Here is a 17,293-nt window from a genome sequence, read left to right as displayed (position 1 = left end):
CACACACACACACACACACACACACACACACACACACACACACACACACACACACAGTTTACAGATTTCACAGAGGTGTTTATGTTGTGATTTTAGGAGATTAATGAGCAAATTTCATTCTATGTGTCCTCACACAACTGCATATATAGACTGCACACGGCAGTTTATTATATGCACCTATTTATCTATTTATTTATATAAAATAAATTAAATGTATTACTTATTCTTATTTTATTTTATTTTATTTTTATTCATTTATTTCTTTTTTTTACTGAACTTCACGTTGCCATAGACTCATTTGGTAAATTTTGGGCATTTAGTGACGTAACGGAAAATCACCACTGTAACAGGTCATCAAGTCAAAAACACTGTGCGTGCTTTAACAAATTGATTATTGAATTATTAGTTATGTATGCGACAGATTTTACCTAGTGACAAGCAGCAGTACACAACGTACTAAATGTACTTGGTGCTTATAGTAGCTGAAAAAGTATTTAACGACCTCAGTGAAGTTTTATGCTCTCCACTACCTATTATTTCTCCCATTTCACACAATCCAATCACTCGATCTCAACAAGCTGCTATATGGTATCCATACTGCGGGCCTCTGCAATAGGCACCAACCTATCGATGGATCCCCTGATCCATACATACGCTGATATTGATAGATTGCTGAACTGGATTGACACCAGCGAGCACCAAGCAAGTTTTACGCAGAAGTTTTGAAGGGATATCATGTAGGAATTTGTGTGAGAGAGTTTGATTTTCGTGGCCTGAATTCGTGGAGCAAAGAAGCGAAAGGGGTCAAAGCCTGGAGGCAATGATGAAATAAAGCTCGACAAATTTATTCAGAAACATTTGCTAGAGGAAAAAAAAACCCAAAACTTTTCTTTAAAAAAGTTATGAGTATAAGCAAAAATTTCAGATGTGTGCTTTAGGAAAGTGGCTGTAAAGTAAGTGTCAAAGGTCAGACACGGGTCTTAAGGCTGTAATTCACACGTTTTATTGCACTGTTAAATATTTTATTGTCTATATAAACACAATCCTTTGAATATGTAGCACTAAATAGCGCATGCTTAATTTACAGTTGGAAAAACCAAGACTGTTAGGCATGACTTGCACTTCCAGATGTGCTTTTTTACCTGCCCTCGTGATCTGTTGTGACATGTTTAACCTCCAACACAGCTATCACATGTGCTGCTGGCGCCTGTGAAACACTTTTATCAGACAAAACAAGGAGCGGGTCCTTCTTATCCATCTGAGTGTAAATGTTGCGCATTCTGTCTTTTATCTAACGCGTCTAACGCAATCTTTTCGAGGATTTGAGGGTCCACGCTTTACAACGCGAGCGAGCCCTGACACGGGGGCCAGTGACGTCAGATTGGCCCCAGACAGGGTTCGCGAGTGCGAGGATAGGCCACGGGGGCGCGCACTTGCGCACAGGCTCAGGCTCGGTCTCATTTTAACAGGAGCGCGGGCACGTCAATATACACACAGCGAGCCGAGCAGCGCTTTGGGTATAGTAGAAGGTGCTCAGCGGAGAGAAACCAGGCAGGCGCAGACACCTTCACGCACCGAGCAGCGGTTTGTTTGGCGGCCGGGACCCGATCCTTTAAAACCATGCTGGATTGACTGCGGAGAGGCAACTCCAATCAATGGCTTGGCTTTGAAATCGTTTCAAATTTATTGGAAAGGAGCGCGAGATAGAGCGACAGAGGGAGTGGGAGAGAGAGGGAGAGCGAGAGAGTGGCGCGAGGGGTGGAAATAAAGATCCTTTCAACGATGGAGCTGACAATGGAAAACATCGGAAATCTGCACGGTGTATCTCACTCCCATCAAACCAGCGACTTAATGAACTCCCCGCACGCGCGCCAGTCGTCGGCGTCGCATCGGAACTTGGTGTCGCACGGGCGGTCAGCCATGGTGTCCAGCATGGCCTCGATACTGGAGGGAGCGGGGGACTATCGCCCAGACCACGCTTTGTCTGGCCCCCTGCATCCGGCTATGACCATGTCGTGCGACTCCGGGATGAGCCTGAGCAGCACCTACACAACGCTGACGCCGCTACAGCACCTGCCCCCCATATCCACGGTCTCGGAGAAATTTCACCATCCACACCCGCATGCTCACCACCATCCAGCACACCAGAGACTTGCAGCTGGGAATGTCAGCGGCAGCTTCACCCTGATGAGAGACGACCGAAGCCTCGCCTCTATGAGTAACCTCTATGGCCACTACCCCAAAGATATGTCCGGGATGGGGCAGCCCTTGTCACCCCTGTCCAACGGGCTCGGGTCTTTGCACAGCTCCCAGCAGACTCTCAGCGCCTACGGTCCCGGAGCTCACCTCTCCAACGACAAGATGCTCTCCTCGGGGGGGTTCGAGTCTCACGCAGCCATGCTGTCCAGGGGTGAAGAGCACTTGGCCCGCGGTCTCGGGGGTCACGGGGGCGGGCTAATGACATCCTTGAACGGTATACACCATCACAGCCATCCGCACTCTCAGGCAAACGGATCCATGCTCTCAGACCGAGACAGGCAGACGGTGGTGGGAGGCGGGCAAGGTGCTGGGTCAGGGCAGGTGGAAGAGATAAACACCAAGGAGGTGGCACAGCGAATAACAGCAGAGCTCAAGCGCTACAGCATCCCCCAGGCCATCTTTGCTCAGAGGATCTTGTGTCGGTCCCAGGGAACTCTGTCTGACCTGCTGCGGAATCCTAAACCTTGGAGTAAACTCAAGTCGGGCCGAGAGACGTTCAGGAGGATGTGGAAGTGGCTCCAGGAGCCCGAGTTCCAGCGGATGTCAGCGCTGAGGCTTGCAGGTGAGTGAGGAGACAGCCTGAGTGATGTGGAGGGATCAATTAGAAGTCAATGTGGCGAGACTGTCAATAGCAGCTCAAATAGACATTAGTAGAAGTTATTAGTCGATTGTATCGAGTAAAAGTTCATCATGACAGTTGAGGTGTTAAATGTTTAGAGAGATCTATATTTTGATTGATGCTACAATGCACAGTAATATAAACATACATTGTGTGATAAACAAAAGAGAAGCGCTGTCTGTCATAAACAGACAGACTCCAAACCAAACCGAGTCTGCTCAGACACTTTTGGCTTTACGCACGTTTACGCACGAGTACAGTATGCATGCGTGCATCCATCTTCCTCTGTCTCACTCTCCCCCCCCCTCTCTCTCTCTCTCTCTCTCTCTCACACACACACACACACACACACACACACACACACACACACACACACACACACACACACACACACACACACACACACATGCACGCAGAAAGAGGCGAAACAAAGGAACTCAGAGCGAGAAGTGAAATTGATTAGATCTTACTTGAAAGGTAAACGCTATACTTTGATATCATTGTGCCCCGAACACCCAGTTTTATTTATTTAACAAACCTCATCTAATTCTTTGGCTCTCTCCTTGTCAAATATGCGCGTGGTCACAAACAAGGATCGTCTGAGGCCTGGCCAAAGAGCCTGGGGAGCATGACCTCCTATGGATCAATATTCCAGGTCCAGGCGTCCCCTTTCAGAGTAGCGCAGTGATAAATGATCGATCTGGATCTGTAAGACACAAACAGATGCGTCTTTCTCTGGTCTGTGTTGTCCCCTCTTCTCTCTGGGATCTCTGTCTACTAATTTGATTTAAGGCCTATTTAGTCATTGTGCTGAGAAATTGTTTATTGCTGTTTGTGAAGTTATATGAGATCTCAGCTTAACAGGACAAATACTAAATGTGGCACAAACCCTCTCTGCCTCAGCATTTCGGTTTTCTGAATGGTTCGCCACTTTGATCCATCGTTTCGATTTTTATCGCGCAAAGATTGTCACATTAAAGGCTGTGATTTGAACCCAAATCTCTGCCTACTTTAAAGTCTTTAACACTTGCAACCTGATTAATAGGATATAAATGAAAACAAGCTCTACGGTGGAGTTAATACAAAGATGTGAGTGAAAGGTCCCCCATCATTGATGTTTCTGTAAAGGCCTTGTTTAGACGCGCTGCTCTTCCAAACGTCAATCAGCGCTTCTGCGTCGTATTTCAGTGAACAGTTCAATTAAGCAGATATAGTGGCATATTTTAGTTCCAGTCAATGCCCTATTGAAAAGCACTTAATGGCATGTAAATTGTTCCTTTGCGTATTTAGTGGGGTTCTGGTAAATAAAGATTTAAACACTCCACAATTGTCTCTTTAAGTGCCACTGCTGTTAAAGCTAATTGGGCAGTGGGGTTTTATATCTTCCACACCCGGCACCAGGATAAAACCCTCAATTCAACTAGCGTGCTGGAGTGGCACAGTCCTGTGCAGCACACGGCTGCCGCATATTTGAATGTGCTCAGGTCCAGGACAGACTAGAGGTGCTCAGTGGTGAACGAAAATAAGAGCTGCACTGTTTTACCACATTTTAGTTTACCAGAAAGTGCAAATGTTATCAACATTAAATGAATAAATGAAGTTTATTCGAAATTCCCACCACACAATTAATAAATACTTCTTTTTGGAAAAAGCTGATTCTTAAGCCTTCACTGTGCATCAACCTGCTGCCACAGCAGAAGCAAGGACACTCTAGGTGGGTTAAAATGACAAATGACTCGTATGTAAATGCAGGGAGCAACATTTTACTCATTGCATTTAAAATCACAATTATCCTCGGCTTTCATGTGGGTTGGGAGTGGGAGTTGGGGGAGGCGGGTGGGGGTTTGGATGCTGAAAGTGAGGCTGGGCCATACTCGCTCGGCCACATCAATCAATAAATTCAAATTACTATTCCAAATTCATCACAGTCACACGAATCAATGCAGCTGCCCTGCTTAGCTAATGCGAAAATACCAGTGTCCGCGCGCACACACATGACAATTCACTGCCGACAGGAAAAGCAGAGCAAAGGTGGGCACGTTTGGAGGGGGGATGTGTGTCCTTCACGCTTAACATCTCCTAATGCTTTCTCCACTTACCGTGTTCTTCATATGCAGACCTGTAACACACTGGCCACGTAAACAAAAGGCATTTCCACACTCTGAACATATATTATGCAGACGGCTGTTGTGTAAGCGGGCAGCTTTAAGAGAGACGCGGGCAGAGTGAGGTTTGGGGGGCATTTAAAGATCGCATTAACGATGAAAACAATTCGTCTTTGCATCTGTGTTGAATTCCACACTCCATCTCAATGTATTTGGTCGAGTCAATACAGCCCTGATCGATAAGGATAGCCAGTGCATCTATCAATTATCCCGCCTCAGCACTCTCTCCCATTGGTTTCTCCCCTGGAGCAGAAGGGAGGGGGGGGGGAAGGCGGGAGCCGGAAAAGGTTGGGAAAGGGGACAGCTGGTTTAAAAAAACGCCCCTGCACATATTTTTCTTTCCTGTTATCATGTTCTGTTTGTTTATGCGGTGTATAATCCCTTGTTTGTTCTTTGGGGGTTCGTGCACCCGGGTAATGTTCACGTTTTTCCAACAGATGTTGGACAACACGGAAAATATCATCAGAAAAAATACATTCCTACCTTCCAGGAATACCCGCTTCGTTTCCTTCCATTTACCAGTGATAATGTGCCATGGCATGCCAGGGTCCCCCCTTTCTCTCTCTCCCTCTCTGTCAAAAAGAAGCGGTTCATTTCCATCTAAATGGCCGGAGCACGTGCCAGGGTGTGGAGGTCAAGACCCACAGGACACAGAGGAAAAACATTGTCGAGAATGACGGTGGGAGGCCTCTATTCATGTTTCAATGGACTACATGCAGTTTACACAGGCCTAATCCTGGAGCTATACTCCAGCTCATCCACCACCATCCCCCCCATCAGCGTCACTCTGCGCCCTTTCCTCTCTGCACTAATCCATTCATTTTCCTGGGTAAATATATGTATTTATTAAGATCCCCAGCCCATTTCCATTCCTTACAACGCACGGTCTTAATTTTGGTTAGGGGTTCATCATTTTGAGATAAACTCGGGCTTTTATATCAAACTGATGAATTCTGGGTGTTTTGTATATTTTAATTAAATTGTTGCTTTTCTTTAAATTAAATCGATGTGTGTTGGTTTGTGTGTGGCACACAGAAGGTGGTTAAAGCTTTGTGTTTATGTCCACAAAGCGTTTTCCTGCTGGTCAGTTTCTGGCGCTGTCCAGAGTGCTGAAATATCCACCGCAGGTTTGAGGACAGTCGAAGGTGGTGATCTGGAGTTTTCCAAATACATACTTGATACCGTTCTTGTGGCCTCTAAACACCATTATTTCATCCAACAGCTTCCACCCAACGATCAATATTACAATCCACAATCGCGTCAATCACACCACCACGCATCCTACTTTCCAGTCCAGCACGGAGCCCATCGGGGTTTCCATTTAAATCACATCTCCAGCTTCTTTTAGCAGCTGCAGATACAAAGTGGAGGTCATCTTTATTTTGGGATTTTCACGGAAATATCCTGACGTAATAAAAATGCCTAAAAGGTGTGATGTTTTTTTTTTTAAATCTAGTATAACGGGTTTCACTGGTAGAAACATTAAGAAGTGATTGATGAGGGATAATCTCAAACAGCATTTTTTTTTACATGAAAAGATGGCTTGATGCTGGCCTGCGAAATAATCGATTGGTACGTTAATAATTGATGTATGAGGGGAAGATAGGGGAGTAAACAGTGCAGCTGTGGTTTCAGAGCTTCGTTGTTCGTTAAGCACAGCATCATGTGCTGTAAGTACTGAGACACGCGTGTACAAGCATCGCCTTTTCAATCCCCTGGTGGGAGGGCAACAGTCATTTTCTTGAGGTTATACCTCGAGGCTATTTTGTTTAAATCCCGAGTTCAGTGAAGCTCACTCCAAATGAAATGACATTATCTGTAGCCTCGTGTGGAGAGGCTGGCTGGACTCCTAAACAAACACATTTAGAGGAATCCTGATGTTCGAGTGTGAAATGAGGACTCATAATAATGCACTGCTGGAGTCATGCTGGAACTGCAAAACAGCACAAAGCAAAACCATATACGTTAATTCCCACAGGATAGTGTTTTACCACCAGCACCTCGCAATTGTCGCCTCCTCCATTTCTTCTCTCCAGTATGTGTGTGATCGGGATGCAGAGTGCGTCTGCGCCAATTGTTAAGGCCGATCTGGTGAGCCCTGAATCTGTATCGATTTCCATTCCCCGGCATCTCCTTCCCATCTCTGGAGCTGCGCCATGCGGCCATGCAACCCCCTCCATCTCCGCCATGCAACACCCTCCCTCCCATTAACAGCTCACCTTTCATAACACATAACAGGACGAATCTTACGGAGCTGTCAAGTGAAAGTCTGAGAGTTTGGCTTCCCTTTAAGGCTGTGCTATAGTGGGATTAGCAGCGAGAGACGACTCACAGTTCACAGTCGTTTAACCTCTTTTTGCTCATCACACATCCCACCCACACTGGCCGTCCCGCATAGCCGGCTCTGACCACGTCGACCTTATTATTCAAAATAATGTCATTTTAATAGAAATCAGATTAGCCTGACTGAAGCCGGAGCCCGCGTCGTCTCTCCCACGTCTTCACCCGTTCCTCTCACAGCGCGCGCACGTTCCAATTCACACGGGGTGCGTGGTTAGCAATTATAAATGCAGCAGCGCTCCGTACAGTCTCCAATACCGTCTCTTCTATTTTAGATGATCAATTCCTACGCTGCTCAGTCGCCCCCTCTCCAAACCGGATCGATAGGAGAGAATGACCTTTAAATCAAATTGCTGGCAGAGTCAACGGCATGCACGCGGCTCGCATCAGAGGGTTAATGGCACCGCGCGCGTCCCCTACTTCCAAGTAAAAACACAAAAGGTCCAAAGCAAAGACAATCCTAATTTAATCTCGCTGTTCGTGCACGCGCTTTGGAGTTCAATAGGTGCACAAAAGGATTTTAAATGTGAAATGAGCTAATTGTCAGTGGAGCTGAGGCATGATAACGGACAATATCGCCGTTATAATGTCGTTATAACAGGTGTTATTATAACAACACCTTTTATAATGACACCGCGGGCCTTTGTCTGCAGGCTGTGGTGGTTTGCATAAGAGCATCAGTAAGTGAGGACTCCAAAGAGCAGCTGGTGAGCAATTAAAATGTTGACCGGAGTTATGTAACGCCGGGGTGCCCCCGAAAAAAAACCACATGCTCTGCTAGCTCCTGTGCTCGTGCACAGTGCCGACATTTCTGCCAGGCGTCTTTTCACTCGCTCCAAATTGTTAATTTTATCGTGATCTGTTCAAGTTCGTCATCAGCCCTGATTTATTCCAGACAGTGATTCGCTGTGCTATTTTCCAAATGTCTCTGATACTTCAGGAAATAAGTAACAGATTACTTTTTTAGGGGTGATTGGGGATTTGAGTAACCAAAACCACCGCTAGTTATAAATCAGTGTCCAGCGGCGTCGAAGCAGCAGCGATTCCGCACACTCCCCTCTTATCTGGCGCTCTGACAGGCCATCGGTTATTAAAGGCCCGATAATGGCTCGTTTAATGCGCAGGATAAGAACAGAAGGCAAGGACACTGTCCGAGCAATTAAAGACGAAAAGGGCGGATATCCATTTGATCATTGTAAGACTTTAAATAATAATAATAAAATAAAAAGTAATATAGCATCGCATTAAAGGAGATCCATAAGGTAGAAAGACAGATTATGAATTTGAGTGAAAAACTCAAATAAGAAATAATCGCAAAAATTCATCTTTTGTAAATTTGTTTCTCTCGCCAAAGGGGAAAATATTTGACAGACACAAAAGAAGATTAAATGATTTAACTGACATTTAGCTCACACTGTAAAACAGTTTGTAAACAATGTTTTGGATGTAAAAATAAAAATAAAATAAAATAAAAAATAGGTAAAAATCATATCTGGGAAGAAAGAAAGAAGCCTGCAGATGGTTCGTATGTACGGAGCCTTAAGTCTTCCTAGGGTCGATCACAACCAAACCGCAACACACACACACACACACACACACACACACACACACACACACACACACACACACACACACACACACACACACACACACACACACCGCTTATCGTACCCACAGATGCAACCCGAAACTCCGGTTGGGCAACCCCACACAGATCAACAAAGGAACAAAACGACTGTGAAATCAATTGATGAATGAATCGATGTCAGCCTTTGCAGCCTTTGTGTTACATGTTATTAAATATAACGAACTGCCTTCGGGTTTAAGCTAAAATTAATAATTTGGTTAATTTGTTGCTTTGGTGAGGGACGTGAATGCGCTGACGCTGCATTTCCGTTTTTCAGGATTTCTGACTTTGAGGCGTGTGTGAGAGATTATTATAGAATATCCTTGTGTATCAAAACAAAATTATTATTATCATCATTATTATTTTTTTATTAATATTATTACTATAAATTTTATTACTGCTACTGGTATTATTATTGAACTACCGTTCAATAATAATCGCTGCTGTTTGCTGATCAAAAACTTTGCACACAAAAATAGAAAACCAGTTAAATAAAATATATTTTATATCTTACTGTACAAAAATAAAAACCTAAACATAATTGACACACTTTTTAAAGTAAAACTCAAGCGATACATCAGTGTTAAAAGGACTACATAATATAAAATTAAACATTACATTCAAAATGTGCATTTTGTAACAGATAAAGACACATCGCCTTATTTTATTATATAATATATTTTCTCCATTTTAATATCCTTTGTCTTGCATTGGAGAGAATAAATCAGATAAATGCAATTACATGGGTGCAATAACGGGCTGGGAAATAAGGGCTGGAAATATTTGTGTTGACTCTCTCTTCGCATGATTGAGTGAGGACGGTATTGAACTGAATCTGGAAAATCCTGCATATTGAAAACCTGTCTGCGTCCCCGTGGAGAGTAAACAGTATCATCCGACTGCAGATCAGTGTGATGATTCTCCTGCGACAAATAAAAAATTAGCAGAGAAGTGACAGCTCGGCGGCCAGCTGACATTTGAAGATATTTTGTTTCTGAGAAATCAAGTATATGAAACCCTCAAATGGCGCACAAATGTGCACACATCCACTCAGGAGTGCAAATATAAAAATAAGGTAATTAAAGTCCGCAGATCCTGCCAGTCCCGCGAGATTTAAAAGTTGAAAACAATGGTGTGGGATTCGAACAGAAAACAAAGTCGGTAAATATTCTTTTATAATTTTCACCCCACATCTGATTTACAGTAAATGATCGTGATGGTTCAATATTAAACTACATGGTTATTTAATTAATTAAATGCTGATTCGTTTTATGAGAATAATTTGCTGCTGGGGTGAAATTATATAAAAAAAATTAAAGAAATTAAATAGTTTATCATTTCGACTACTTAACAAGATTTAACATAAATATGAAAGTTAATTTAACAGAATTCAGTAAAAGCAAAATTTAACCAAAAAACCTCCAAAAATATTATTTTTTTTAAAGAAAAAAAAAATAAACTCCCACCTGTTGTTTGTGGGAAAGCATCCCTATGGCCACCTGTCTGTACATTCACAGTAATAATAAAAAAAGAATCATGATTACAGCTATCACACATAACTCAAGCAATTATCACTGAAATCGATGATAATCACAGATAAGATTATCACTCTAACAATGGACCCACTCATAACAATAAATGGCGCGTGCAGAACAGGGCTGCTATTAAACAAAAAAAAAGTAATGCGGGGTAAATTTCAGCTCCGTGCTCTCGGTCCAGCGCTTAAATGGCTGAGTGCTTTTAATTATCCAAAACCTCATAAGAAGCGTGATGATGATCACAGTCATCAGCCTCGGCTCATTATTGAATGTTCTTAGCGCTGCGCAGTTTCTTGGGTTCACTATAGCGAGCTGGGATGAAAACAGCACCGAAAGAGCTTTTCGAGCATCTCAGGCTGACACGGATCTTTAAAAAATGTATTTTTAAAAAATCCTCTAATTAACACGAAAATCCAAATTCCAGTGCATGCATGAGAGTGTTGTGAGAGCTAATACAGCAAATCTAAAGGTAAAGGCTAGCTTCAAACGTTTCAGGCAGCAGAGAGTCTCGCGGACTTGAAGGTGGAATGTGGGCGAAGGTGTAACTGAGTTCAGGTTGAGTGTTATTGAAGGGCTAGAACAGAAATGCCTCGCAGCTGAGTCGCAGGAGAAGGCAAACAAACAAATTGTGCCGCTTTATCAGTATATTAACACCAATTCTCACTCATTACATTAAGGAGTATTGAGCAGGAAGTGTTTTGGCCTGGCGAGAGAGAAAGAGAGAGAGAGAGAGAGTGAGAGCTTGGCACTTCCCTGCAACCGAATGCCACAGTCTGCAGAGAGGGCCGTGTGGATATATATGCACACTGCTATCAATCTTTAGAGCAATAGCCCATGCAAAGCAGCAGAGACGTCACTTAATAAACAGGCCGAAGCTTTAACGCCAAACTGCCCAATCACGCATGCTCCATGTGAAGAAGAGTACAGCTACAAGCAGCCTGCATAGATTATTAGTGAGGACAGCACTGCATTCCAACAATAAAGGGGAGGCACTGTATGTGTGTGTGTGTGTGTGTGTGTGTGTGTGTGTGTGTGTGTGTGTGTGTGTGTGTGTGTGTGTGTGTGTGTGTGCATACATATAAAGGCACCCAACCGTAACCCGTAAACATGTTTATTGGTAAATTAATTAAATCAGCATACGCTGTTGACCTCGTCTCCTTTCCAGGGATCACAAACAGGGCCAACCAGAGAAGTTTAGAAAACAAGCAGGGCTGTTTCTTTATGCAGATGTGTAATCGTGGTTTCATACAGGCACAATATTAGGCGGTTTGACTTTCTCATTATGAGCAGGAAGGGCAGCGATGATCGATAAATGATTAATGCTCCAGATGAGCTCACATCTGCAGGGATCGAGGAGGCCTCGTGAAGACAGCTGTGAGTATTCAGCCGGGCGCAGAAATCACAGCTGAAGCGGGTGATGATAATTTACTCCTTTTCCTGCTCGGGTTTCAGCAGCACAGAAAGCTGGATCATCACTCCGCTTCCTGCCCGGTGCGCTCTCACGTCTCCAGCCCCTTTCATGAATCTCCTCTCCAGGCCCACTCCCCCCTCCGAGGCATAATTAATTGGACGAAGTGAATTTCACACACGAATTATTCACGAATCTATCGATCGATATTGGACACCCAGGGCCTTTCTCTTAACCTCGCTTGGTTTGTCGTGAAGCAAAGAATATTAATGTCATCAGTGGAAAAGAAATGAGTCTAACTTATACCGTTTTCATCCGCGCATAAAGGCATTATTAAAGAATTCCATATGTCTGGAGGCACGGGTCAGTCTGCGGGGACATTCGCTGACATTCATGAGGATTAACTGGACTTCCACTGCGTGCGCATATTCATGGTCAATGATATTACACCTGTGTAGCCTGTATATGATGTACGTGCGTAAAATAGCGGCACGCGGGACAAACGTGGCTGTGAGAATCAATCTTTCTATGTTAGCGAGGAGCTCGAGGGATTCTTCCAAAGTAGGTCAGCTCCTGCTCTCAGCTCCAAAGCGAGAAATAGAAATCTCATTTCTCTTTTTATCAGCATCACGCGCACCTCGGAAAACACCCAGCGGCAAATCAGGATTTCTGCTCCTGTCCGGCTGCTCTTTGTGCATGAGTTTATGTCCGTCTCTCTGCTCGGTGCCTACTGTAGCTCTAAAAGCTGCAATGATCGATTTTTTTCTTTTCTACGCCGAGCTTGGTTCAGTAATCAGGGCCCCCTTCCTCACCGATCGATCGATATCGATTACTAAATCCAGCGCCTGTAGCAAAGGCAGCGCGCTATGGCGCCCCGTGCAGCCGGGCCACGACGAGAGCGACACCTACCGACAGAAACGGAACAAAGCAAGCGGTCGATGAGGTGGCAGAACGTGACTATCCGGTGGAGAAGATGTGGAGAGAGTCCGGGACTGTGTCAGCTTGCTGTGGAGGCACATTAAGAGAGAAACACTCGTCCTGCTGACTCTGCATCTTCCCCACGCACAGGTGCACTCACGGCGAAAACGTTTGGATGTGTGTTTCTTACCTTTTAGGCATTGGAGAGAACATTTAACCATTAGGAACTCTTTGAGATATGATGCGGTTTGATAAATCGTAATACAAATAAATGAGAAAACATTTTTGAAAGCGTTTAAAACATTAAAGCTGTTGTATTTGGCTGGATGGGATTTTTACAGGGGTCCTATTTTTGGTGTGAGGTTGTGTGTGTGTGTCTGGACAAACCACACAGGAAGAAAAAAGTTAGACAGGAGGAAGTAAAGCTGCTCATACCAGCTGGAAGCTGCATAAGATGAATGGAGAACTGAGTGTTGTAATATATATTAAATATCATCATCATTATTATTATTATTATTAACCTAAAGACAGTAATCAATCTATATTGATAAAAATGGAAGAAGCTGTACTAAAAGCAGCAAAACCCATAACAAAAATACTCCTGTATGAGATGCAGTCCATGCTCATGTGTAACGAGGAGCTACATTAATAAACACAGGTATCTTGGGAAGCGTATTTAAAAATCCAGCTTGAAAAAACTATTTTAAATGAAGCTGAATGTTATTTAGTATTTTTAGCTTTTATAAGAAAAAATGATTAACTCAGCACTCTTCACGACCATTCCAGAGGTTCTGTGTTTCGAATAGGAGCAGACATGTCACACATGTCAGCACTGCTCTGCTGCTCCTCCTCGGACTTCAAAAAAGCCCGGTGGAGCTTAGATACATGTTAGGCTCATTGTCCTGCTGGGAAACGAATCCTCTTGCACACACGTTTAATCCATACTGTCTGGCATGTCTCTGATGGGCTGTACGCTTCTCCCCGATGGCCGTGATGATCCAGTACAAGTTGTCGAGTATAGAATAAATAGAGATTTCATCACACCTGGAAATGTTTGAGCACTTAAGCTTTATCACTGGAACCTTGATGTTCAAACTCTGACGTGACTGAAAGAGTAATTCTCAGCAGAGTTTCTTTATAAAGGAAGACACAAATGATGAACTGTTCATATACATTAAAATGAAGTAAGCAGCTCCATTTATTGGGAAAAAGAAAACATCTTAAATATGAACTTTTATCGGTTTAGGAGACAAAGAAATCCGGGATATAAGCTAGCCTGTCAATATTTATCCCTGGAACTACCAGGTAGGATTTACTTTGGCATTTTTAGAGTATCTTCAAGAAAGAGAAATACAATAAATACATGATGATGTAGTAAGAATATGCTTTCTCGTTGTAGTCTTTCTGATTCTTTAGTGTCCTACTTTTTTCTTATTGTGAATCATTTCAGACACTAAAGAAATGGCATCCTCCTCCTCCCTTTTCTCACCATCATTACTACTCTTAAACCTTTAATAAATCAAAGTATTATACATGATGATACGCTCGCTGTTCGTACAAGCATGGACAAATTTGTATGTGGCATATTAGCATGTTTGCCTGATATATATAGCAGCAGTGTTGATGTGAAATATGAATATGATGGATGCGCAAGTGTGCAGGTTAGACATCTGTAGTAAACAGATTGGACTGCAATGGCTGATCAATGGGCTCTGCTCCACTGTAATTAGACACACAGCGCCACTGCTTGGCTCCAGCCACTTCAGCATAATCACAGCCTCCTCACACACACACACACACACACACACACACACACACACACACACACACACACACACACACACACACACACACACACACACACACAAGGAGAATATAAAAAAAGAAATCTGTCCTTAAATGCATCAAGACACACACACACACACACACAGCGTGAGAGTGAGACATTGCTGAAGGCGAGTATGAAAGTATCAGACAATACCAGCAGCAGCAGGTGGAGACCCCATAGGGATGGCATCTTTCCCGCTCGCTTTCTCTCTCCAATTTGCTCCCGTTTTATTGAGACAGTAAGGAAGCTGAGAGGGACACACAGTGCGTTCTGGCAGGATTCGATCCTCAGTCAGCAGGGGAACATGTGGCTGCAGAGGTGGTGCCTTAACCTCACACACACATACACACACTCCTCCTACACCATCTCTGGGCGCCATTTCTCCCTTTTACCTTCCACCTGTCTGCTGCTTTCCACCCGTGTCCTACAAATACTTACAACACACTTACCTACATCCCATTAACTATTAATTTCTGCATTTGCAGCACGCAACCCCATCACCCCCTCGGACACCCTCCCAAACGTAGAAGAGTACACTCAGCGTGTTTTCTTTTGAAAATTGCTCTGTGTATGGGAAGGGGCTCATAGCAGCCAGTGCAAGCACCTCTCCAGTGTTTGTGTTTGGGAGGGGTGGGGGTGTGCGGGGGGGGGGGGGGGTTTATAAATACCCTCTCAGAGCTCAATAGAGTGGGCTCCAGTGGGCTCTGTTTGAAGTAGCAGACTGTAGACCTGCTGGGGGGGGGGGATTCTGACCTCAGTCCCTACAGAGAACCCCCCAATTCCTACAGCAAAGTCGGTCAATATCTCGCTTTCTCCTTCACTCGCAACCCCTCCCTCTTCATCTCAGCTACTCTCTTTAGTTCTTGCACACACTCGCGCATGCACGCACATACACACACACACAAACACATACACACACACACACACGCTTTGTCTTACTCCTGCTTCTTTTCTGTTTTTCTCTCTCCAACCTATTCTTTCCCTGCATTTGCCCCTCCTCTATCTTTCATTTCCACACACGCACACTCAAACACAAAATGCTTACTTTTGTGCAACAGTCACTCAGTCCCCCATTGCGACTCAAACTGCATTAATATTGAATCAAACAGCAGTGTCTCCAGCTAGCAGGCAACAGCCAGTGCGCCCCCCACCCCCCCAATCTCTCTCTCTCTCACCGCAGGCTGGGTCCCTGTCTGCACTCTGCAGGATGGAAGGAATAGTCCCACTGGGCAGGAGGCATGGATTAGCTTTAAATCAACTTTAATATGGCAATAGAGATGGAGCCATAGCATCTCCACTGGTGTATGAACCAGTTTTATGTGTTTAAGTACAGGGTAATTATAGTTTACGCACTTTACTTCCCTCCACCTCCAGCTCTCACTTCATGAAAATGATCACTTTTGTATATTTACCTTGCGTTGTGTTTTCTTTCTCCTCTTTGCCTCCCACTCCCATTCCCATCCCTCCCACCTCTACCATCCACACCAAGCCTGCAAGCGCAAAGAACAGGAGCAACACAAGGACCGCAACACGGCGCCCAAGAAACAGCGTCTAGTCTTCACTGACCTGCAGCGCCGCACACTCATCGCCATCTTCAAGGAGAACAAGCGTCCATCCAAGGAAATGCAGATCACCATCTCCCAGCAGCTCGGCTTGGAGCTCAGCACCGTCAGCAACTTCTTCATGAATGCTCGCCGCCGCTGTGTGGACCGCTGGCACGATGACCACGGTACCAGCCCCGGGCAGCCAGGCACCTCTGCCACCACCTTCTCCAAGGCCTGAGAGAAGCAGGAGAGGGCCTTCGGCGGGCCGAGGGACCAGGCCGGAACAACAGGCGACGCTGGAAATTCCCTGCGAAGCCTGTCTGTAACAGCCCTGCCAGGCCCGGAGCGCCTGAAGGTGTCCTCTACACGATATAAAAATCCTTTGTGCCATGCAATCATCTTTTACATCAGTTAAAATTTCAAGCTCTCACCTGAAACAAGCATAATCTAAAAAGGTGAAGTGTGAAGTCAGGTCCACTCTGCATTTCTCACACACAAGGACAATCATTGATTTTGTCTTTTTTTTCCCTTTTTTTTTGAGAGAAAATAATTTTTATGGCATCTGACAAAGCAAAGCGACACCAAAGATTTGACGTTTCTGTTGGGCGGTATCTACATGATGCAGGCCTCCTCCTTCACCACCCAAGTAGCCACTGATTCTGCTTTTTCCTCTCAACTCACCTCCTTTGTGTCTGCCTCCTCGCTGTCCCCCCCCCCCCCCCCACACACACACACACACACACAGCGGCACACGGAAGCATCAAGGGCAAAAGAACGGCAATAAATCTGAAAACAGAACAGCACATAGCCTTATTATCAGAGCCCCATCCTGCACACACACAAGGCCGTCATGAAGAAAACAACGCAGCCCATGAAAAAAACAACAAGGCTTTCCAGTTCTCTGCCTCTACCTCCCCCCTCCTCCTCCTCCTCCCGCAGTCTCCTTCATTCCTCAGCCAAAGGTATTCCCTGATGGCCAGCCATTTCAGAGAGCAGCTCGGCCTGATCATACGGCAAACTAATGAATTGAAAAATGAATCGATGCAG

At 44.6% G+C, this 17,293-nt stretch overlaps 1 protein-coding gene across 1 annotated transcript; it reads left to right on the top strand.

The window, feature by feature from the left end:
• The first annotated feature begins 1,752 nt into the window (after window positions 1-1,752).
• On the top strand, window positions 1,753-16,484 carry onecut3a (one cut homeobox 3a). The gene is made up of 2 exons (XM_085347757.1): window positions 1,753-2,821; window positions 16,192-16,484. The coding sequence occupies exons 1-2, from the start codon at window positions 1,783-1,785 to the stop codon at window positions 16,482-16,484; spliced, it is 1,332 nt and encodes a 443-aa protein (XP_085203883.1). The 5' UTR covers window positions 1,753-1,782.
• Window positions 16,485-17,293: the final 809 nt, after the last annotated feature.

Source organism: Diplotaxodon limnothrissa, linkage group LG23, assembly GCF_057381915.1.
Source record: "Diplotaxodon limnothrissa isolate DT_005_m linkage group LG23, D_limnothrissa_male_GT1.1, whole genome shotgun sequence".
Taxonomy (NCBI): Eukaryota; Metazoa; Chordata; class Actinopteri; order Cichliformes; family Cichlidae; genus Diplotaxodon; species Diplotaxodon limnothrissa.
The sequence above is the reverse complement of the archived record's forward strand: the minus strand, read 5'-3'. Positions and strand labels throughout refer to the sequence as shown.

Coding starts and splice junctions, on each gene's coding strand:
- onecut3a (XM_085347757.1), top strand. CDS start 1,783: ATGGAGCTGACAATGGAAAACATCGGAAATCTGCACGGTGTATCTCAC. Junction 2,822..16,191: donor GTCAGCGCTGAGGCTTGCAG/GTGAGTGAGGAG, acceptor ATCCACACCAAG/CCTGCAAGCGCAAAGAACAG.